Source organism: Stegostoma tigrinum, chromosome 4 (genome assembly GCF_030684315.1).
Source record: "Stegostoma tigrinum isolate sSteTig4 chromosome 4, sSteTig4.hap1, whole genome shotgun sequence".
Lineage (NCBI taxonomy): Eukaryota > Metazoa > Chordata > Chondrichthyes > Orectolobiformes > Stegostomatidae > Stegostoma > Stegostoma tigrinum.
The window spans coordinates 126,545,764-126,569,066 of record NC_081357.1 but is presented as its reverse complement, the minus strand read 5'-3'; the positions used below and the strand labels follow the sequence as shown (position 1 = coordinate 126,569,066).

Here is a 23,303-nt window from a genome sequence, read left to right as displayed (position 1 = left end):
TACACATTGTTTTCCTGAAGGCCGGGTAGTTTGCTGTAAATGATGGTCTGTTTAAGGTTTGGCGGTTGTTTGAAGGCAAAAGGATCTTGGCAAGTTACAACATGGAATAACACAGATCTGCGGATGTTGAAGATCTGAATCAAAAACAGAAATTGCTGGAGAAAGTCAGTGTGTCTGGCAGCATCTGTGCATGGGGGGTGATGGCATGAGGAGGGAAGGGGGTCAGCTGGGGCAAGTATGAGTGGGGAAGGGAGTCAACTGGGGTAGATGTGGGTGGGGTGTGGATCAGCTGGAGTGGGTGTGAGTGGGGAAGGGAGTCAACTGGGATAGATGTGGGTGGGGGAGTGGGTCAGCTAGGGTGGGTGTGAGTGGGGAAGGGAGTCAACTGGGATAGATGTGGGTGGGGTGTGGATCAGCTGGGGTGGGTGTGAGTGGGGAAGGGAGTCAACTGGGATAGATGTGGGTGGGGTGTGGATCAGCTGGGGTGGGTGTGAGTGGGGAAGGGAGTCAACTGGGGTAGATGTGGGTGGGGGAGTTGATCAGCCGGGGGTGGGGGGGTGAGTGGGGGAGGGGCTCAACTGGGGCAAGTGTGATTGGGGGAGTGGATCAGCTGGGGTGGATGTGTGGGGGAGGGAGCCAACTGGGGTGGGTATCAGTGGGGATGAGGATGGGGGCAGATGTGGGTGGGGCAGGTGTGTGAGGGGCAAGAATGTTTGGGTGGGGGGCTGGGCCTGAGGGGCGGGGGTGCTGCTGCTGAGTGCGTGACCCGGAACCCGGGATAAATAGCGCGCTCCTCCCCTCCCCTTGTGTCAGTATTTCAGTGGGACAGGAGCGGAAGCTGCTCATTTCGGGACCAGAGTGTGGAATCATGGCATCGATCCTGCTGTTTGGGTAAGTCTGTGCGATGGGGAGAAAGTTGGAGACAGGAGGGAGGTTCCCATCTGTTTGCTCATTGCTTCTGTCTCTCCTTAACAGTTTGATATTATCGGTGGCTGCTACAGTCGCTGAAGTCTGGATGCAAAGTGCTCCGCCAGGTCAGTGTTTTTTGTACAAAGTGTGTCTTGGTTTGGTGTTGTCTGTGATGGCCTAGTGTTTTTATTGTTGAAATGCTTGTTTTTAAATCCACTGCTGTAGGTTTGCTGAAGACTGAATGCCGCGACAGTGTTTTTTGGGTTGGATTGAATAAGGATTTTCTTGCTGGGAAGTTCTGGCAGATTAGCGTTGTTGGTGAGTGCTGCTTCATATTGGAGTCAGTGTGTAACCACAGACTCCTGGTGCTGGTCTGACAGACGCCCATTGTATGCCGTCCCAGATTGTGTGGGTTTTTTTCTCTCTCCCACTACATGCCAGTCCAGAAATCGGTGGTTACTTGTGTAACCATGACGTTAATGCCTCGGTTTTTGTTTTAAATATTTGAGCAAAAAGTTACAACGACAAAAGCTTCCATTTCACAACAGTGAAAGTGGAGTGCAGAGATAACATTGCCATAAAAATAGGTTGTTGCTGATTCTGTGTGAGAGATGGCTATAGAACAATTCCTTCAGTAAGAAGGACAGGACCTGTTTGAATTCCTCCTCAGATAATGTGCAGAAATGATTTCTGAAGGGTCCAGACCCAAAACGTCAGCTCCTAGGATGCTGCTTGGCCTGCTGTGTTCATCCAGCTCCACACTTTGCTATCCTGGTAATGTGATGAATCAGTTGCATATGTTTTAAACAAAGGGTTATTGAACACTAGAAAAAGTAGGCATCTGGGCCCTACTGCCTTAGCTGATTCAGTCCAGTAGCCAAATTTACCTTGGCTTGTTTATTTAACTTGCTCTAAACATGCTGTTGGAATACTGTAGATTAACTTTATTAAAGTCTTACTGACCTTGAATGACTTGCAAGATTACCAGCAACTTTCTCAATGGGTAATTTAGCAGTATTCAAATCAGGGAGCAATGTACCAATCATTGATTATCCTCCAAAGGATGTGGAAGCATTGAGTTATGGCCTTAGTTTGAATTTGGTAATAAGGCTTAAAATCCATGAAGCTCCTAGTTTAGTAACTGAAGGGTAATGTTAATCATAGCCTGTGAAATTTCCTATCAGTTCATAGGTCCCTCAGATATAAAATTGTTATGGATCAATATTTTGTCCAATTGGATAAAGCACTTGGAGCTAAAGGATCAGAAATCTTAGGGGAAAGAGTTGGATGCTCTCTCACTAGAGTGAACTGGAAGGATCAATAACTCTTCTGGTTAATATAACCACTGCCATGAAAACATCTCCCCTGTTAAGATGTGGTGAACATCAGTAATGAAATATTGCAAAAATGGCATTGACAGTACACTGAATATTATTCCAGATTGTTAGCAATTAGCTAATGGGATAACTGCTTTCAGGTGGTCATGATGCATCCAGCTGATTAATTCTGCTGTTGTGACGTTGCTGATCTGTGGATTATGATTTCTGACAATATGCAAATAGGCTAGCTTGACCAGCTTGTGCCAAAATTCACTTAGGTCCAGAACATGTTAGTTATGGCTTAACTAGCACTACATGAATAAATGACTTTAGCATGGTAAAGCAGACTAATAATCCATCAGTCAAGATGGAGCTCTGACCTGTCAAATTTGATCACCTCTCTTTTTAAAAAAAAGTACACTTTGTCTATAAACCGCCACCTGTGGTGGAAATGCAGTATCTTAACTTCCTATACTAGCTGAAGGAATTGCTTTTAATTCATGCTGGACAGCAGAATGAGGAGATCAAGACCTGAGTTCCATCTAAGCCACTGGCCATCCTGATTTTTAAATATAATACCTGTTCCTTCAGTGCTACTGAAACACCTCCTTTCCCCCCCACCCCTGCCACCACCACCAACAGCATTGATGCTGTGATGACAGCATGTGGGCTACAATGATTCAAGGCACCCCTCCACCTAAGGGCAATTAGGGATGGGAAATATTGAGCCAGTGAGTGCTTGTCTCCTGTAAGGGAATTCTTGAATGCCCTTGGTACTTTCTTAACACTCTACCTGCTAATCCAAACATTTTGCTGAATTAGATTTTCAAAACTGGACTACAAACTTACTGAGCAAGCCTCCTATGTGCTCAAACATCAATTGACTAACACTGAGCCCTGTGGAATGTCACTGGACACCAGTTTCTAGTCACAAACAACACTTGACTATTGTGCTGTTTGTCTTGGATGGTTCTGAATCAAAGTTGCCCTGGATCCCATCTGCAGTCTGTGCAAGACCTTGTCAAAAACTTAACTAAGGCCATGTAGACTGCATCAACAGTCTACCCACAATCATCCACCCATCTTGTCATCTTCACAACTCGGTCAAACCTGTCACACCTTTTCTTAGTCAGGCAAGCTATCATTGATTAATGCTTGCCTCCTAATTTCAAAGTGGAGTTGCAGGCAGATAGGATAATGAGGAAGGCACTTGGTTTGCTTGTCTTTATTAGTCAGTGCATTGAGTAAAGAAGTTGGAAGGTCACGTTGCAGCTGTACAAGATGCTGGTTAGATCACTATTGGAGTGCTGAATGCAATTCTGTTATCCCTCCTATTGGAAGGATTTTGTGACCCTTGAGGGAGTTCAGAAAAGATTAACTAGGGTGTTGCCAGCATTTGAGCTGTAGGGACAGCCTCAATAGGCTGAGGCTCTCTGCCTTGGCATATCAGAGGCTGAGGTGTGATGGCTATAAAATCAGGGGTATGGATAGGGTGAATAGCTGAGCTGCCCACTGGGGTAGGGGAGTCAAACTAGATGGCATAGGCTTAAGGTGAGAGTGGAAAGATTTTAAAAGGGACCTGAAGGGCAACTTTTTTCATGCAGAGGGCAGTGTTTGAAGGAAAGAGCTGCTGTAGGAATTGGTGGAGGCTAGTATAACTACACATAAAAGGCATCTGGATGTCTATATGAATAGAAAGGTTGTTGGATATGGGCTAAATGCTGGCAAATGGGAACTAGATTGGCCCAACTGACCAAGTATCCTAAATCAGCATCTTTCTGTGCTGTATATCTTTATGTAGATTCTGTCTGTCCTCTTTCCAATACTTGGCTACCCACAGACTTCTGAACTCTTACTAACCTATATTTCACTGGCTTGTCTCTGAACAGGCCATTAGCTGTCCTTTAGTCCTCTTGTGGCCAGAAGACTTGCAAACTCAGTGCCTGCAATCCCCTCCCTTGCCTCTGGCAGCTCTCTGGGGTACATCACATCTGGACCTTCTAATCTAGCTAATATCTCCTCTGTTTGATTTTTATATCACAGTCCTCTTCTCCTGGTTTCTTTATCATGACCACAGATGTAAATTATAACTTCATTTAACCTCACCTAGTCTACTGCTCCAACCAGTTTGTTGCTTGGGGCCACATTCTTCCAGGTTATTCTATTACCCGCTTCATTTGACAAATAAATTGAGAGAAACCTGTTTAATCAAGCCTCCTCAGTTCTAAATTAGTCTAAATGTTTGTTAAACTTAAATTAGATCAACTGCCACCAAATGGCAGCACCAACCACAAACTCTAAAGATATCAGTTTCATTGCTTTAGCATAACCTATTAATTTGTCCAAAGCCAACTATTGTCCAAGTGGTCAAGCAACCATGAGCCTTTTGACTGTCACACTAGACACTTTACTGCTAGTGTGTAATCAAGAATCTAGGAGGTCTGCTTTCCAATGGTATCAAGTTTTCCCCCAAGTCTTAATGCAGGACCTCCTTGTCTGCCTTTGCCATTGGTGCCAATTTGGGGGCCACAATTCCCTAGTGTGTTGCAGCCATTTGGTAATATCTTGTCTGCAGCCTCAAAGCACCTGTCTGTCTTCCACTATGCCATAGTTCTTTCCCTCTACAGCTGGGTAATGACTACACTTCCCCAGGAGACCATCACATGCTGTTTTATGGTGCAAACTCCTAAGATGCATTTTGGGGCTTTTCAGACTGTCTGTTTGGTTTTTGTTCCTCTGGTCATCTCTTTATTCACTAATTGCTTTCTTTTAGCTCCAGGGTGGCCAGTATTTTACATCCTGTCCATGCAACACTGCTTACTTTGCAGATGAGCATTAGCTGGAGACACTGTTGCAAAAGTTCTGAACAACCCAGTGATCAAGATAATCGAAACATTGACCCTTTCCTGCAGTCTCGATGACCAGACACAGCATTTAGAATTTCACTAAATGCAAGCTATACAACATGATTGAGCTCCCTTCTCTCAACTTGAGTTTTAAGAATCCTAAACACTAAACTCAAATCAAAAGCTAAACTTGTCCTTCCTCAATGCCGTTTACAAGTGAACTAAAAACAATTGCTGATTACTCGGTTTGCCATGGTACTGGTGTCACACTTATCTATATCTTGGCATTCTGGCAGGGTTCTCACTTCCCATCTTCCCTTACCTCTTTAAATAAAAATTTCCTGCTATGTGGGTTTTCAGGAATTTTTCCTAAAAATCTCTCTTTGCAGAGAACAAGTGGTCAATAGACATAATTCAGCTTGATTCACTTTTTGTTTACCTTTTCAGATCAGTCTGGCTATATTTTTCCTATCACACCAAGGCTTGCATCTCAATGTGGTTATACAATTGCAGTGAATTACCAGAATATTGAATTTCGTGCCTCAGTCCTCAGCTGTTATGTCAATAATTTGGTAAGTAGTTCAACTACCAGTATGGAGCTACAGTTTCAAACATGGAATTTTGTCTTGGCCACTTATCAGATGCAAATATCACTACTTTAAACACTTCAATACACTTTTTGGACCTAGTAGAAGATGAATGCAGTTACTGATGTTTAAACAAGCATCAATTTTCCAATTATTTGTAGCAGGTCTCTTGCAACCCTAGCAGAAATGGAGATGGGTGAGAGGGATTTAAAAAGATGGGGTAAACACTTTGCTGGTTTCAGATGTGAAGGCTGATGCACTGTATCACTGAAGGACTCCAGTCTTCAATTTACCTCAGGGATAATTGAATGGAAGTGCATATTACAAAGCTATTTTGATTATTGATCTCTTTAATATCTGATCAATTGTGCATTTTCTTGTAATGTAACCAGATGTTTTGATCTGTCAGTTACTACAGTTTCAATTAATTTTACAGAATGATGAGCAGTTCAGGCTCACTATACAAATAAAACTCTCTGGAACAAGCAAGGAAGCTTCAACATACACACAGACTCTTGTGTGTATGTACTTCCCATGGGCTGCAAGGGAAGTTTTCTGTGAAGAAAATTACATGCAGGTAAAAACTACAGAATTGGATGTAGTCATTCAGACTGAGAATGGAGACTGCAAGACCTTGTAGGAAATAAAGCACCAAATGGGCCATTTTAACCTAGCCACTGAATATAACACTTGTTCTCTAGTTGTAGTATACAGTTTTAATTTCTTGCTTTTGAGTTAAAGTATCTTTTGGGGTACCTGCATTGAAAATTAACTAAGCATTGTTCCTCCTGTAAAGTCAAAGGTTACTTGACAACTAAAAGCTAGGTATGGTAGCTGTCAGAGCACCTGCCTAAATTTTTGCATCAGGCACCCTTTCAAAGAGATACATGTTCCTACCTGACCACTTCATCTGTCCCATAACTATTTTGCATTTAGCTTATGCTCTAATATTACTGTGCGTCTTTATCACTGATTCTTGGCATGGACTTGTTAACTACAGAAATGCATTAACTATTGTTCTAAATATTTATGCACAGGTCTCTGTACAAAGAAATATACCAAATATAGATTATGCCCAAGACGCTGAAGATTGGGCTTTAGTATTTCCAGAAGTAAGTTTGTTTTCAGAAACTTTTTCTTGTTAACATGGTGATGAATTGTGCCCAGTTTAAAGATGTAACTTACTATGGTTTGACCACCTTGTGGACTTTATAAATCCATCTTGGGACCTTAGTTTATGAACTCCTTAACTGGCAATGTGAACTGCAAGCACAGAATACTAGAAATCCCCAATGGAGCAAACTCCTTACTTAAGGAGTTTATCAAAGAACTTTAACTGCATCAAATGTTAAAATGTCAAGTGCTACAACATTGTAGTTAAATTAATTCTCAACTTAAATTCAGATATTACTACAAAAGCTTATCTCCCTGATTTGACATGGTGATTTTTTTTGTTTTTTTAACATAGGCTTGCTTAAATACAGTGGCTAGGTTAGTGTTGAATGACCACTAGTAGTGGTGGGTTCAAAACTGGCACAATAGTTCATGCCTCAAAGCAAGGAGTCAGACCTGCTATGCAAGTTGAATGACTCCCTCCAAGCTATACAAGTGAGTTCTGGCTTTCTCCAAGGTAAGCATGGTTCCCCACAAACTGTCCTTGACTACAAGGAACAAGAAAGGTACACCAATTTAATGTAAGATTTTTGAATTAAACATTGCAGTCAACGTTTTTACTCTAACTTTGAGCCCTAACCTAAAAGCAAACTTCCCTAAGTGTGTAAGTGTACAGCTGTAACATTTTTTCTTCCTTGACACAATACAGTTGAACACTTGGGCAGTCAGAGTATGACTTGTGGTGTATATTGAGGGTTTTTAAAATACAGATCAATGCATTAAGAGGGTTGAGATGGAGAAATCTCTCTTGCACTGGGAACAAGAGACCAGTGTTACAAAGACTTTCTAGCTAGAAGATGCAGGGTTTTACTTGGAGACAGCACAGTTTATAAACCTAATGCCCCAAACAGTATGGAAGGGAAGAGTTGAGTTGCTTCATGAACTGCAGAAGGCCTAAAGCTAAGGAACATGTGTGAAACAAGAGATCTTTTCAGTTTGTCAAAAGATAATGAAATCCCATTAAGACTAGCAGGCTGTGCTATTGAACAAGTGCATTAGAGTTGGGAATGACACTTCACTGTGTCCAAGGTTGCATGTAAAAAGCTCAATCTCTTTGGGTTTGTTCTTAAATTTAATTCTAGTGGTATCACTCAACAGTTGTCACCAGTAAGCTAACAGATCATTAGGTGTCTTTTAAAATTCAAGCCAGGTTTCAGGTATGACCAGTTCAATAGTACAAAGTATTTTCTTTCACAAAAACATCTCAAATATTTCTTTACTTTAAGCATATTCAAACATGTTACCATAAAGGGTTCTCCCTACTATAGCAGTTTCCAATATTCTTGTGGATTGGATTCTAAGAAATCCTGAAGGGCACACTATGCTGTGGATTTGCTAAGTGACTGGGATTTTAGGCATTCAATTGTTTGACATGTCGCAGCTATGACAGGCCTGTTACTCTGCACAAAAGTTTAGCATTTTCTGTAAAGACCAATTTACTTCAATTGGGATTTTTGTCCTCCATGCTAAGTGGCTTCTGAAAACCCAAGGAACTCTTGCAGAATTTACTAAGTCTTTCAATGCCTTTAGGGTAAGGAAAATACAAGACAGCATACTCTCTCCTTTTTAGTGGAGGAGCCCCAGCCAACATAACAGCACAGAATACATGCACCATACATTCAAACCAACTTTTGAAAGTGAGGAGAGATAATGGGAACTGCAGATGCTGGAGAATCCAAGATGATGATGTGAGGCTGGATGAACACAGCAGGCCAAGCAGCATCTCAGGAGCACAAAAGCTGACGTTTTGGGCCTAGACCCTTTATCAGAATTCTCTGAAGGATCTAGGCCCGAAACGTCAGCTTTTGTGCTCCTGAGATGCTGCTTGGCCTACTGTGTTCATCCAGCTTCACACTTGATTATTTTGCAAGTGAGGTTTGAGTTGTAAGAACTTGATCCAATTTGTCAATTGGATCCATTTGGTACAAGAATTCCTCTACTTGGAGAGGTCAACTAGCAAAGTACATGGTCTTAACCACTGGGTGATCAGTGAAGTAGGAACAGCAGCCTGCACTGACAGGGAGGGTAAAAAAGTGTACAAACAAGGTCACCAGTCACCTTGTGCATCCTTGCCAATGTACTAGAACACCATTTAACAATGACTTATTGCAATATTTTGTGGTCAAGTGGAGTTTAACTGTCTTTACTGTTGCATTAGGTAAGTAGTGCAGAAAGTGGAATATGGCAAGTAGTTTTTCATGTCCCTGGTGACAAAAGGATTATGACTGTGAAAGAAGCACATCAGATGAATTATGGAATCAACACAACAGTATCTCGTATATTGCTTCGTGCTCCATATGATACCAATGAGGCTCAAACCATTTTGGTGAGTTCACTAATGTAACATCCTTTTATTCTTCCTTGGTCAAACTTTCCAAATCTTAGTATGTTTGAATAGTCCAGTTTGACATGTAAACTAGTCATCCCTTCTAATTAGGTCCATGGAATTCCTTTGATGGTGATCCGATCAACTACCTTTTACAAAGAGCATTGGATGGCTCTGTTAATTGACACTGCAGTGGCTTGCCCTGTAGGTAAGAAGCAAAGTGTTTCAACATCCATATAGGATGTCTGTCTTTTTTGTCCAGTCCCTCCTTGACACCAATTTTAAGCCATCTGAAATTGGATACAGCTATAATAAAAACATTTGTTCACTTGAACTTGGAACTCTAAATACATGTTATCAGCCACTAACAAATCATGTTTGCTGCAGAACATGGTTTTTTCCTCATTCACAATTCCACTTGCATTCTCCTGGATTAGTCGATCCTGAAGACTTTGTCAAGTTGACAAAATGTTACTTTGCTTCCCTCTTTCTAGATGGTACCTCATTCAGTGATGACATGATCATCTGGACAGTACCAAGAATCTTCACTCCAATTGTAACCAGTGCAGTTCATCAAGACAACCACTCCATGGGAGTGAATGGGATAAAGTTGGATCCTACAACAATGGCAGAAAGAAGCTACACCATTGACCAGAATGATACAGCTGTTGCAATAAAGGTCCCAATTGGAGCACAGGATGGATACTATAAGGTTGAGAGCCCCCTTTTAGATGTGTAACATCTAAAAATGTCTATGGTATTTAAAATTACATCTCATCTTAAGATACCAGTCTCATCTTAAGATACCAGGCCAGCCTAGTTTAAATCCAAAATTGTCCACAGTGGTATGGACTTCTTTCAGGGAGTGGTTTTCCATTCAATCCTTTACTAAGCTTAGCGACTCATTCGAGTCACTGTTTTGGTTTTTAAAGATTATTGTCCCAAGATTGCAAAATCTTAATGCTGATGTTCTTAATTTTAGAACACTACTTTTTAATCTAGATGCTCATTCATATAAAAGTTCATGATGAATGATCAACTTAAGTTGATATTCTAGGACCTGACAATTCACTTAAAGTGCTTTGAAAAGCAATTAAGTGGGTGGACCCCCCCCAGGCCCTGTTCTCCCTCAGAATGCTGAGGGAGGTGGGAATCTCGCATGAAGTCTTCTAGGGGCCTCCTGTAATGAAGGACTGGGAAATCACTAGCATGGTCCTTAACAGTAACAGATAATCTGGTCTTCAACTTCCTAATGAGCCTTGCCAATGCTAGGAGAACTTAAATTGAGAAGATGAAGACTTACTCAATTTTGGAGGTGTGGAGGTGAGAAATGAAGTGCCACTCATTAACCATAAGCAGGATGGCTGTGTTTGAGGAAGTAACAAATGATTTGAGGGTAGTAAATGTTGTGGATTCTGCCAAGGCTTTTGATGACAGGCCGTTATGGAAGGTGAGGTCACGTGGGACCTCTAGCAAGCTGGAAGGATGGATACAGAACTTTCTTTCATGCAAGTGAAAGTGTTTCTAACAGGAGAACTGACTAGTGCCCTACAGAATCATTGTAACAAACCCTTGCCTGTGGAAGAAATGCAGATCTTCCATTTAGTGAAGATTGCCAGAAGTTACAGCAGGATTATAGGCTGAAGACTTAGGCAGGGAAATGGCAGAGGGAAATTAAATCCAGACAAATGCAAGATGATGCATTTTGGGGAAACAGTGTAAGAGGGAAATGTGCAGTTTTTTGGAAAAACTGTTTGTTTAGCCTCAACACAAAGGAATCTAGACATATCTGGCATTCTCTCTCAGCTGGGATATAGTAGTGTTTTTCTTTTTTAAAAACCTGACAAGTCATGTTGCAACTATAGAGAACCTTATTCCAAGTATGGCTTGGGTTTGTTGTGTGGCTCTGGTGAAGACCTCCTAAGGAGGTGGTGATGATCACTCTTCCTTGAAAGATGAGTGATCAAAGTTTGCCAGCTTCAAAGAGGTGTAGATGGCCTATCTTTCCCCAGTTAGAAATGAGTTGCTAGCAGACATGGGCTAAGGGAATATAGCAATCTTCTTTGCAAAATGGAACACAACTGATGAAATGCATGTTAGGACAGTCTTGGTGGGGGTGGGTGGGAAGGCTGAAGGGCCTATGAGCAGTAACAGTTTTGTATAACAAACATCTTCCTGCTTTAATTAGTTTTTGGGGGCCAAGTCTAGTTTCCATTGGCTGCAGTTGGCTACTTGTTGTACCTGAGGTCTTGGGACTACGCATACATATTTGTTGAATCTGGAAATTAAATGAGAAGTCTGATCATTGAACTAATTAGAAATATCAAACATCTTGGTTTTTAGAATCCCTACAGTGTGGAAGAGGTCACTTGGCCCAGCAAGCCTGCACCACCTCTCCAGACAGAAAGCAAACTGGTCTAGATGGAATACTTTCTCCTACCCCCCCCCCCCCCCCATGCCATGTTTAGTGTGGCTAATCTATGTATCTCCTTTTTTTGTAGCAGGAGGAAATTAGAGCACCCAAGGCCCCCAATAGAAATTGAGATTGTACAGTCTCCAGAGGCTGGAATCCAACCCAGGTCCCTGTTGCTGAGGCAGCAGTACTAGCCACTAACAACTCCCAGCACCTGGTGGTAGTTGAATTCAAACTCCAACCCAAGAGACTGGAGCCTTGATACAGAGCCTTGGACCACTGAGCTGGCTTAAACCTGCATGTATGTGGGGGAGAAACTACTTTTAATTTTGGTCTGGTTTTAATTCAAAAACTTACTTTTCAGAGCCATGTGGTGGATGGACAGTATGGCATCAAGTACAGCATTAACTTGTTCCTGGAGAACCTGTGGGAAGATAAAGCATGGGGACAGAATAAAATCAGTGTGATCCATCCAGTTACTACACCATTTATACCCCAGCCCCTGGTTATCACTGATGGTATGTACTCCCCTGTAAGAAGGGAACAGTAGAGTAAATAATTTTTTTAAAAAAACCTTATGGTTGACCAATTAATTACATGTCCAAGTTTGCAGACTTGATCCAATCACGTTAGAACTAATGTCAAGTCACCAGTCCTGACAGAATGAGTCATCTGGATGTGCAGCACAAACAGATCCTTCAATTTTTAAATCAGCATGCCAACCCAAGATCCTAAGTAAATCTAGTCCCATGGGTCAGCACCTAGCCCTTTTTTTGAACCACTTTCTATTCATACACATCATCCAGGTGCCTGTTTAAATGTTGCAGTTGTAACACCTCTACTTCCAGTGGCATTTCATTCCATTCAGGCAGCACCGTCTGCAGGAAAACTTCTCCCTCTGGGTTTCTTTCAAAATCTTCCCCACTGCTTAAACCTATTCTCTCTAGTTCTGGACTTCCCACCCTGGGGGAAAGAACCTCTTGCTTTTCACCCTATCCATTCCCCCACATGATTTTTATAAGCCTCTAAGGTCACCCCTCAACCTCTGCTCCAGGGAAAAAGCCCCAGCCTGCTCAAACCCTCCAACCCTGAAGCATGTTTGTGCATAAATTCTGAGACCTTTCCAAGTTGCACAACATCCTATAGTGGGGAGACCAGAACTTCATTCAATATTGAACATTGGTCTAACCACTCATGTACAGCCACCACTCCAATATTTTTGTGCATTGCCCAGTAAAGGCCAGCATAGCAAATACAACTTCACTATCCTACCTCTGTTCCTTAAGCGGAACCACAATGAACCCACACTCCACTCTCTTTTCAGCAGCAGCCCCCAGGACTTCACTAGGTATGTCCTACCCTGAGTTGCCTTTTTCAAAAGGCAACACTTCACATTTAACCTAAACTAAATTCCCTTGGCCCATCTGGTCAAACTTCCACTGTACTAAAGTAAACTTTGCTGTCCACTTTACCTCCCATTTTGGTGTTATTGGGAAATTTACTAACTATATACCTCCTATATTCACAAAGCACTTGTATTAACAAGAATACCTTGTCCTTTCCCAAACTTGAACTGGGAGGAAGTACTGTTCCCTAGCACCACATGAACTCCACCTCTCCTGAATTCAGAGGGATCACTTTAGTTGGTGAGTGGCTAGTAAAGAAGCCTTCTGGTTAACATAAGCATTGTTAGCTGAGTTAATCTCAGATCACCATGTTTCTTTGCACAATGAATTTTATTGGGGAAAAAGTCCTCATTGGAGTTGAGGGAAAATCTAACACTTTCACAATCACTAGCAAACAACTAACTTGAAATGGCAGCTGAGATTCAAAAGTCAGTGACTTTTGAACTCAACACTGACTCATTTCCTCTCTCTTCCAATGTCCTCTGACCCAAAGATGTCCAGCATTTCACTTCAGCTGAACACTTAGTTACTTAGCACCCTTTCTAATGTTAAGGATTCAAATCCATAGCCCAAAACTAAAATTCCTATCTAACCCTGCTCTAAAGTCAAGCAAGGACAAGTAGCCTACTGATCAATTTTTACAACATCTAGTAATTGTTCTCTCTGAATCTTCTAGATACCATTCCTGAACAATGGCTATTCAATGTCTCATTGGGCAACTTCCTTCCTGATGTAGAACTCTCAAAGCTCACTCTGGACTCTCAGTCCTTCCCTGTGGATGAAGAGAGCCAGATATTTCATGTGTACAGTGGGACAAATGTAATTGAGACAGCCTTGAACAGAATCTTCATCCTGGAAGTTCCAATGGAGTCACCAGTTGTGGACAGGAAGGTAATGGGATGCCAGGGGTAGATAATCCCCATGTCACTGATTGGAAATGGTGCTGACTTTTTGTTTCCTTTTTCCTCCCCAGTATATAGGAGATGGTGTTGAACAATATACGCTTGATGTCATCTACACGATGATTGTGGTGCCTGAAAATCTAACATTTACCCATACAGTTCACTTAATACACTACCACAAAATAGGTAAGTGTTCTCATCCTAGTGCAGACTACAAAGTGATACTTCAAAGCACTTACATGTAACAAAATGTGCCCTGTTTTTCTTAGTGCTTCCTGTGGCAGATGGCTTTTGTGGTGAAGAGAGCATGACTCTGATGGTAACACACGGAACGTTGGATCGGCACTGGATTCCTTTCATTGGAAACATGCAGCTCACCCCCCATGTTGCTGAGCAGTATGGCTATATCCTGAGAGAGAATGGTACCCACTCGGTAATAACCATTCCCCATGATGCAGCTGAAGTAGTTAATGAAGTATGTAACTGAGGTTTTTGTCTTAGTTTGGCCTAGTTTGTGTGGAACCCAGCTAATTGTGGCTTCAATTACAGGCTATAAATGAGCGAGGTCTTCGCAACAGATTTGACTTGAAATTCCGGGATAATAAAACCCTGGATGTTCTGGTCAACTTTTCTGTTTCTTGCAGCTTTTCAATAAGTGACTTGATAAGTAAGTTCCTGACTTCACTTGCTCAAGGCAAGCTCTCTTGCTTGTTTAGTACTGGTGTTATTAACAGCTCTGCCTTTTTTAAATGTAGCATGTTTCCCAAATGGAAGAATTGTCATCACTGCTGTGAGACTTGAAGCATTGCTGGGAGTGGATGGCAAAATGATGCTGAAAGATAAAACCTGTAGACCAAAGGAGAGCAGTGCCTTCCAGGCCACCTTTGACTTCTTTGCAAACACGTGTGGGACAAGCAGAAGGGTAAGCTGACGCTTCACTTTTCTCAGAACATGAGAACACTGCCTGTGAAATACACAGGGCTCTAATGGACTAATTCTGCTTTAGTTTGAGGAGGATTACATGATCTATGAGAACGAAGTAACTTTCTCCAAAAAGTCAACTAGTGTTCCAATATATCGGTAAGATTCTGAGCGAAGTTTTTGGGTTTAATGCATGCTCTTCTGTGAGCATAATAAATAGTTACCTGCCACTTTTGTGCCTAGGCTTGCTGTATCCTGTCGCTACCATGTAAATGACTCCCTACACCTTCAGTTTGAACACAGAGTGAATCCTCAGCCGACAGTTGTACCTGGATATGGGCCTCTGACCTTGATGATGCAACTTGCCACAGGTAAATCTCCACCTGAAGTGGCTTGTACTCATGCTGTCGCATGGCTGTGGGTGTGTGGGGATGTCTGTGGCTTGAGTAGATATCCAGTCTTATCAGGGACCCCCCTGCCCATCTTGCTTGGATGTTTGCAGATGTGTCATATTCCAAGCTGTATGAGGAAGGTGACTATCCAGTTGTCAAGTATCTGACTGATCCTGTCTACGTTGAAGTGCAGCTGCTGCACAATGCAGATCCACAAATCGAACTGTTCCTGCAGGACTGCTGGGCGACTGCATCACCAGACAAACACAGCGTTCCACAGTGGGCCCTAATTATCAACAGGCAAGTCAGTTGCAGTTGTCTAGAGACAGGAAGTTATTGATGTTCACCTTGGGTGATGAGTGTCTGGTTTTTTACATACAGCTGTGAGAACAAAGCTGACTTGTACAGAACCACCTTCCATCCAGTAACCAAGAATGAGAGGGTTAAATATCCTGCCCACTTCAAAAGGTTTGAAGTCCAGATGTTTGCTTTCACCCAGGGGAATAATTACACCAAGGAACAGGTGAAGATTGCTTCAGTATGGTTTTTTCCTTCAGTGATGTTGTGAGTACATGTCCTGTTTTATAATGCAGTTCTGTTTTCCTTCAAGGTATACTTTCACTGCAGTGTAGCCTTGTGCGGGAAGGAGCCAGTAAATAGATTCCTGTGTCCTGGCCAATGTATACCAAGGAAACAACGGCTAGGTAATGCTTTTGTGATGGACTACAGGACAGCTTGTAGTCCAGTAATGCTGTACTGACCAGGTGTGTAATTGCAACAGGTCGCAGTGCTGACACAGCCCATGTGCAGGGATATGTATCATCAGGAGCAGTTCTGATTTTGACAGAGTTCCCTACTGTGGAGAGCAAGAGTCAGCAAGGTGAAGTATCACTTGATGGTGGGGGTTGGGGGGGACTTTGTTTTATTAATCAGTGATGTTGAAACTTTTGTTTTTGTAGGCATCCATATCCAAGAAAAGTCCCCCTGGCCAGTGCTGCTTGGAGGCTCAGCAGTGATTGCTCTTACTGTGTTCACTTTTCTCTACAGAAACTACAGAGCTTAAATGATTTTTGTTCATTAAAAGCTAATGACAAATTCAAATTGTATTGTCTTTAATGCCAAGCTGGTATATACTTAGCTATAAACATCTGGTGTGAAATGGCTTACTGTTTAGTCTTGACCTGTAACAATGTTTTGATCTCTGTATGGTTTCATGTCAGCCCTAGCAGTTTGCCCAATTTAGGCAGTTAAAACCAGAGTCCTAAGATGCCACCAGGGTACTTCTGTTGGTTGAAGCTCTAGCCACCATGACTTTATTGCAGTGACCCTTCAAAGGATTTATTACTCCCTAGTTCAGTCAGGAAACATGTCTTGATCATGACCTGAACTGCTGATTGTTTGACAAATCTGATCCCACTCACTCCACTATCTGACTGCCCATTAGTTGTTAGACCTTTTTTGACTTGATTACACTCCTTGAATCAGTGGTTAAAATCAGTTTGGCACTGTCTCTAACCACTCAAGCTTTCAATTGGCTGCCTTTTTAACCAACCAAATAGCTGATTGCATGTTAAAGCAGATGTTTGCTCTCATCCCTCTTCCCTACAACTTTGTATACAGAGGTCAGTTTCAAAGTTAAAATCTCTCCCTATAGAGCTGAAATATCACAAGTAATTCTAACTAAGATGATGGTGTTTTTAAAAACCAAATAGCCTAGACACTGGAAGTTTCTTTTGAAACATTTTAAGGGGGTTTTGCTACCCAGTTAGAATTGCTGCAAATATAGTTTGACAGACAAGTAACTACGAAACAGCTTCTGGGCTTGCAGCTATCCCAGGAACTTTTCAATTTTAAAAAAAAAACTGTTTTTAGTTTAATTGCTACAATATTTCAGCACGAACATGGGGTTGGGGGGGAGGGAAAGCACTTCCAACTGCCCTTAATCTGCATATGAAGGACCCCATGGCCACACTTACTTTCAAACAGGCAAAAAGTGGAATATAACTTGTCCCAGTTCTACTTCAGCACCCACTCCACTTTCTCCAATGTGGCAATGACCTAGCTGTTTCTGCTTTCAATGCTTAAACTGTAATTCTTCTACCTGTTTACCTTTTTTTCAAGTGGTCTGTCTCTAGCTCCTCCCTTGACATGATCTGCTTCTGGCTAGAGGCTGGGGGCCACCATTATCTGCCACAAACCTACTGTTTCCCGTTATGACTATCATCCTCCATACTTGCTGCATTCTGTATTCCATTCACTTTTTTTTTTCCCTCCTATCACCAAACAACTATTTCTCCCTCCCTCCACTTACACAAATGGTGTAATGATTTCCTGACTTGCCCTTTGAGCAAATTTACTGCTTCATGCAAATCTGAAATGTTTACTGCTTACACAGTATAATGTGGATTGTTCTAATCTGGTGAATTGAATCACAGATTAGGTGACCACTTTTTACGAACACCATGTTCTGGCTGAGCTTCTGGTTGCCTACCACTGTGGTTCCCTGATTAGCAAGGCTCAGACAGATGTCAAAGTGCTCCAGTGTCTTTCAGTACAAGCTGAAAGAACGTCTCAACTTTTGACTGGGTCCCAGCAAGTCCAATAATTTTAGGACCTGAGAACATTCTCCCATATCCTTTCTCCCATATCCTCCTTCTCGCCTACTGACTTCATCACCTGGCCTGCTATCACAAACAGCCCTTTGTCTATAGTGCCTATAAACAGCTGTCCATGCTCTTGGGCTGAGTGTTACCCATTTTAAAAACCGAAAGAACTGTAGATGCTGTAAAGCAGCAGACAAAAATGAAATTGCTGGAAAATCTCAATTGGTCAGGCAGCATCTGTTAACTCTGATTTATCTCCACAGATGCTGCCTGACATTTTCTTTTAGCAGTCAATTTTTTTAATTGACTCATATTCCCTATATTAAGTTTTGCGTGACCAATTGAAGGTGTGTTCATTTCCCTTGGTGGTGTTTGTACTGCTCTATGTTCTTAATTGGGGGAAAAACCATATTTTATCTGGGTTGTTCAATTAAGATCCTTCAACTTTCTTACAAAGATACTTGTTGACATTGACAATTCAAATATATATCCAAATGCACACTTATGCAAAGCTCAGAAGAAAAAGATATGCACACTTTTGGGTTTATCACCTGATGTAACCTGTATCTATAGCAATGGGATGCAGCTGAGATGCTTTACATAAGGAATAAGTAGTTAGCTTAGAGCTTTAAGGCTCTAATTGTGGGACCTGTGAATAATTTCAATCTTGTGTGTAGACAAAATCCTTGTTCAAACTTCCACCTCACATCTTTAAGTCACTACATCGGCCTAATCTCTTGAATGGCAGGCAATTAGCTTGGGTCTGTTTGCAAGTCTCCAATTGATTGCTTTTATGACCCTGCATTTAAAAATATTTAATTCTCAAACTAATGTGTGGAGGTGCTCATGTGGATAAGGTGAGAAGTCACGTGACATCAAGTTATAGTCCAACAGGTTTATTTGAAAACACAAGCATTCAGTCTCTCCTTCACGTCAGTGGGAGAGGTGGCATCAGACACAGAATTTATAAGCAAAGGGTCAATGAACTGATGTGAATGTGTTGAACAAACCTAAGATGGCTGTTTAAACTTCTAATCAATTAGAAAAGATTTAATATATAAATTTCAAGAATTTCTCAAGTCTCTTCCCTGAGATTACTAGAGATTTTATCAGTTCCCTGAGTCCACCAGAGGTGACATCACAGGTCAGACAATGCATTTTAGATGTAAAGACTTGTTTACAATCTGGCTACGTATCACCTTGGAGTCAGGTTGGTTTTAATTCCAAAGTAAGAATTTATAAAATGCCCCATTGACTGTCTACAAGTTTAGACTGTATGCTTTTTGAACAAAATGGAATGCACCTGCAATTACAAATTCACCCCATAAATCTATATAGACGTGTGTCTGTGTGGGAGAGGATGTCGAGTGCAGTAGGCTCACCTGCTGTGTGACATGAACCCAAGATCCCAGCTGAGGCTGTTCCCCTAGGTTCCAAACTTGGCTATCATTCTCTGCTCGGTGACTCTGTTGTTGTGTATCGCTAGGTTCACCTTGGAGTATGCTTACCCGAGGATCCGAAGCTGAATGTCCTTGACCACAGGAGTGTTTCCCCGTTGGGAGAGAGCTTCCCTCTGCAGCGATTGTTGCACAATGTCCATTCATCCATTGTACCATCTGCACAGTTTCATCTATATACCTTGCCTCGGGGAATTCTTGCCTGCAGCGTATGCGATTAAACATTACTGGCTGAGTCACATGAGTATCTGCCGTGTACGTGGTGGGCGGTGTTCCCACTGTGATGGTAGTGTCCCTGTCAATGATCTGACATGTCTTCTAGAGGTTTCCATGACAGGGCTGTACAGTGTTGTGACCAATGATGTCCTGAAGGCTGGGTACTTTGCTGTGAACAATGGTCTGTTTAAGGTCTGGCCATTTTTTTTGAAGGCGATAATTGGAGATGTTGGGAAGATCTCAGTGAGCTGTTTACTGTCATAGATGATGTGTTGAAGGCTGTGAAGAACATGGCGTAGTTTGTCCACTCCTGGAAAGTACTGGACATGGGATACGACTGATAGGGTACCATCTGAATTTCACAACAGCCCTCGGGACCCCTGCCTAACAACCTATGTGCCTCTCAAAAACATTCTGCCTCTACCAACTACTGAAGCAGAAAGTTCCAAAGATGCACAACCCCATAAAGTTTCTCCTCATCTTTCCTGAAATGATGCTTAATTTTTAAAATGTCCCCTACTTTCCCTCTGACACATAAGAGGAAGTGTCCTCTCTATGGTCTTGACAAGGTGGACAGACATTCAGCGTCTTATACGCTTTAAGTCACCTCTATTCGAATTTTCAGTGGGACTATATCGAATTTCATAAACAAACCCCTTAAATGCAGCCATCAAGCTAGTAAACCTCCTCTGAACTGCCTCCAATGCATTTACCTCTTTCCTTAAAGGAAAAAAAAGACACACTAATTGAGTTACAGATAGTAGGAATCCCCGATGCCGGAGAATCTGAGATAGCAAGGTGTCGAGCTGGATCAACACAGCAAGCCAAGCAGCATCAGAAGAGCTGGAAAGCTGACGTTTTGGGTCTCGACCCTTCCCTCAATCTGAGATGACCGAATAAGGGTCTTGACCCAAAACATCAACTTTCCTGCTCCTCTGATGCTGCTTGGCCTGCTGTCTTCATCCAGCTCTATACCGTGTTATCTCAGATTCTCCAGCATCGGCAGTTCCTACTATCTCTGCATTTATTCATACTCTCTGTTTTCTGTAAATCAGCCAATCTTCCATCCAAACAGACATGGTTACCTCATACACCATGAGCTTTTAAATCCAGACTAACCTTTAATCTGGTACCTTATCAAATGCCATCTGGACACTATTGTAAGTTGACAGGATCTACTTTATCTACTGCATATGTTACTCATTCAAAGAACTCCAATAAATTGGTTAAGTATGATTTATGTTTGACAAACCCATGCTGATTCTTTCTGATAATCTTGTTTTTCTAATTGCACTGCTACAATCATTAATTGATTCTTTACGCAAAGTAGATGCCAAGCCTGTGGTTTCCTGTCTTCCGCCTCCCTCCCTTTTTGAATAGATTCACCTACAGTGCAGAAAGAGACTATTTGGCCCATTGAGTCTGCATCAACCTTCCAAACAGCACTCCACCCAAACCCCACCCAACTCTGTAACCCCACATTTACCATGATCACTTAGCATGCATATCTTTGGATTGTGGGAGGAAACCGGGTCACCTGGCAGAAACACACACAAACATGGGAGAACACTGCAAACTCCATGCAGTCAGAGGCTAGAATCAAACCCAGGTCCCCTGCGCTGTGAGGCAGCAGTGCTAACCACTGAGCCACTCACACTGCCCAGAGAGACTATAATTATGACTTTCTAGTCTAATGGAACCTTTCCTGAATCTAAGGGATTTTGGAGAATTAACATCAGCACATCTGATACGTCATTCAAGACTCTAGCAGGAACTCCGGCTGGACTCGGAGATTTGACATCCAGCAGCTCTGTCAATTTGCTTAGCACCACTTTTCTCGTGATTATAATTTTGCTATGATCCCCCCGCCCCTCTGTCCACGGGTTGACAGCTATAATAAAAGTGAAATATTTCACCATTTCATCCACAATTTCCTTATTATCCTGTACTACTTCACAGTTCTCATTCCCTAGGGGATGTACACTAGCTTCATTTACTCTTTTTTTAAAATTTATGTAGAAACTCTTTTTTTTATATTCCAAGCAAGTTTTGTCTCATACTCTAAATTTTTCCTCCTGATTAACCTTGAAATCATTTTCTGCTGTTGCTTCTATATGACCCAATCATTTGACCTGTCAACACCTTTGTGCAAATTTTAAGTTGCTGCTTTCCCTTAGTTATTTAGTTAGTCATGGATGATGAGTCGTCATTTTAGAAATTTTCTTTAGAGAAGGAATATATTTGCTGAGTATTCTAAATATTGCTTTAACCATCTACCACGCGTACTGATCTATTCATTAGCCTAGTTTTCCCGTTCACTTTAGCTACCTCAGGTTTCACACCCACATAGCTACTCTTATTTAAGTTTAAAACTCTAGTCTCAGACCCCAACCTCTTCCTTTAAAAAATGTAAAATTTAATCATGTTATGGTGACTGCCACCAAGGGCTGTCTTAACTCTGAGGTCATTAATTAATTGTGTCACATTGTGCAAGACCAAGTCTAGTATAACCTGGTCTCTGGTCCATTACAAAATATGATACCCTAAAAATTATCTTGAAAGCATTCGAAGCACTCTTCAGCCAGGCCATTACGGTCACTCTAATATTTCCAGTTGATTGTGATTATTGCTGTGCCTTTATCATAAGCACTCAATATTTCTTCTTGTATAGTTTTCTGACATTGTACTTACTGTTAAGATATCTTGAGACCTCTCCTTTTAGTGGTGTCTTTCCTTTACAATCTCTCATTTCTATCCAAATCAACTCCACATTCTCATCGCTTGAACCAAGGTCAACTCCAACTACTAGAATTAGGTTTATTCATTAGCAAGGTGAGGATGTCTGGCTAGGCAACTGCCAGTCCCACATTGCCCTGAGGGCAGTTCAGAGTCAACCACATGACTCTGGGCCTGGAGTCACATGTAGGACAGACCAGGTAAGGATGGCAGTTTCCTTCCTGAAAAGGCATTCGTGAACCAGAAGGGTTATTCCAACAATTGACAAAGGATTCAAGATCATTATTAGATTGTTAATTCTAGATACTTTATTGAATTCAAATTCCACCGTCTACCATGGTGGGATTCAAACCCAGGTCCACAGAACATTACCTGGGTCTCTGGAGCACCAGTGCAGAGACAAAGCCACTAGGCATCGCCTCCTACTGTCATGTGTACTCAAGTACATGGATACGTGAGTCCAGTGAGAAGTGTACAAAGTCACCATTTTCAGCACCAACTTATGTACAAAGAGATGTAGGCACAAAATCTTGGGTATAAATTAGAAAAATAAAGAAATAAAGGTAAAATATCAGCATTAAAGTCCTTCTAAAGCAAAGAGTCCACGCCAGCCTTCCTCAAGGCCAGGAGTCCGCACTGGGCTTCACTGAGGCCAGGAGCCCGCACTGGGCGTCCTGGAGGTCAGGAGTCTGCGCTGGGCTTCACTGAGGCCAGGAGTCCGCAATGGGCTTCACTGAGGCCAGGAGTCCGCAATGGGCTTCACTGAGGCCAGGAGTCCGCAATGGGCTTCACTGAGGCCAGGAGTCCGCAATGGGCTTCCTGGAGGCCAGGAGTCCGCACTGGGCTTCCTGGAGGCCAGGAGTCCACACTGGGCTTCCTTGAGGCCAGGAGTCCGCGCTGGGCTTCCTGGAGGCCGGGAGTCCGCACTGGGTTTCCTGGAGGCTGGGAGTCCGCGAGTCCGCACTGGGCTTCCTGGAGGCTGGGAGTCCGCACTGGACTTCCTGGAGGCCGGGAGTCCGCACTGGGCTTCCTGGAGGCTGGGAGTCTGCACTGGGCTTCCTTGAGGCCGGGAGTCCGCACTAGGCTTCCTTAAGGCC

General features: G+C 42.3%; 1 protein-coding gene across 1 annotated transcript; it reads left to right on the top strand.

Moving 5' to 3' along the window:
- The first annotated feature begins 816 nt into the window (after positions 1 to 816).
- On the top strand, positions 817 to 16,257 carry LOC125452598 (uncharacterized). Its single transcript, XM_059645713.1, has 20 exons — positions 817 to 891; positions 976 to 1,034; positions 1,135 to 1,227; positions 5,522 to 5,646; positions 6,098 to 6,238; positions 6,699 to 6,773; positions 8,993 to 9,160; positions 9,272 to 9,368; positions 9,655 to 9,872; positions 11,938 to 12,091; positions 13,656 to 13,870; positions 13,953 to 14,067; positions 14,637 to 14,803; positions 14,888 to 14,961; positions 15,046 to 15,173; positions 15,305 to 15,494; positions 15,576 to 15,717; positions 15,805 to 15,898; positions 15,976 to 16,074; positions 16,154 to 16,257. Exons 1-20 carry the CDS (start codon positions 869 to 871, stop codon positions 16,255 to 16,257), a joined length of 2,481 nt encoding a protein of 826 aa, XP_059501696.1. The 5' UTR covers positions 817 to 868.
- The last annotated feature ends 7,046 nt before the right edge of the window (positions 16,258 to 23,303 follow it).

Bases quoted from the DNA above. Each gene is read 5' to 3' on its own strand.
- LOC125452598 (XM_059645713.1), top strand. From the start codon at position 869: ATGGCATCGATCCTGCTGTTTGG. The intron at 9,369-9,654 runs GTAAGAAGCAAA...CCCTCTTTCTAG, and splicing joins TGCAGTGGCTTGCCCTGTAG to ATGGTACCTCATTCAGTGAT. The intron at 14,068-14,636 runs GTAAGTGTTCTC...TTTTAAATGTAG, and splicing joins AATACACTACCACAAAATAG to CATGTTTCCCAAATGGAAGA.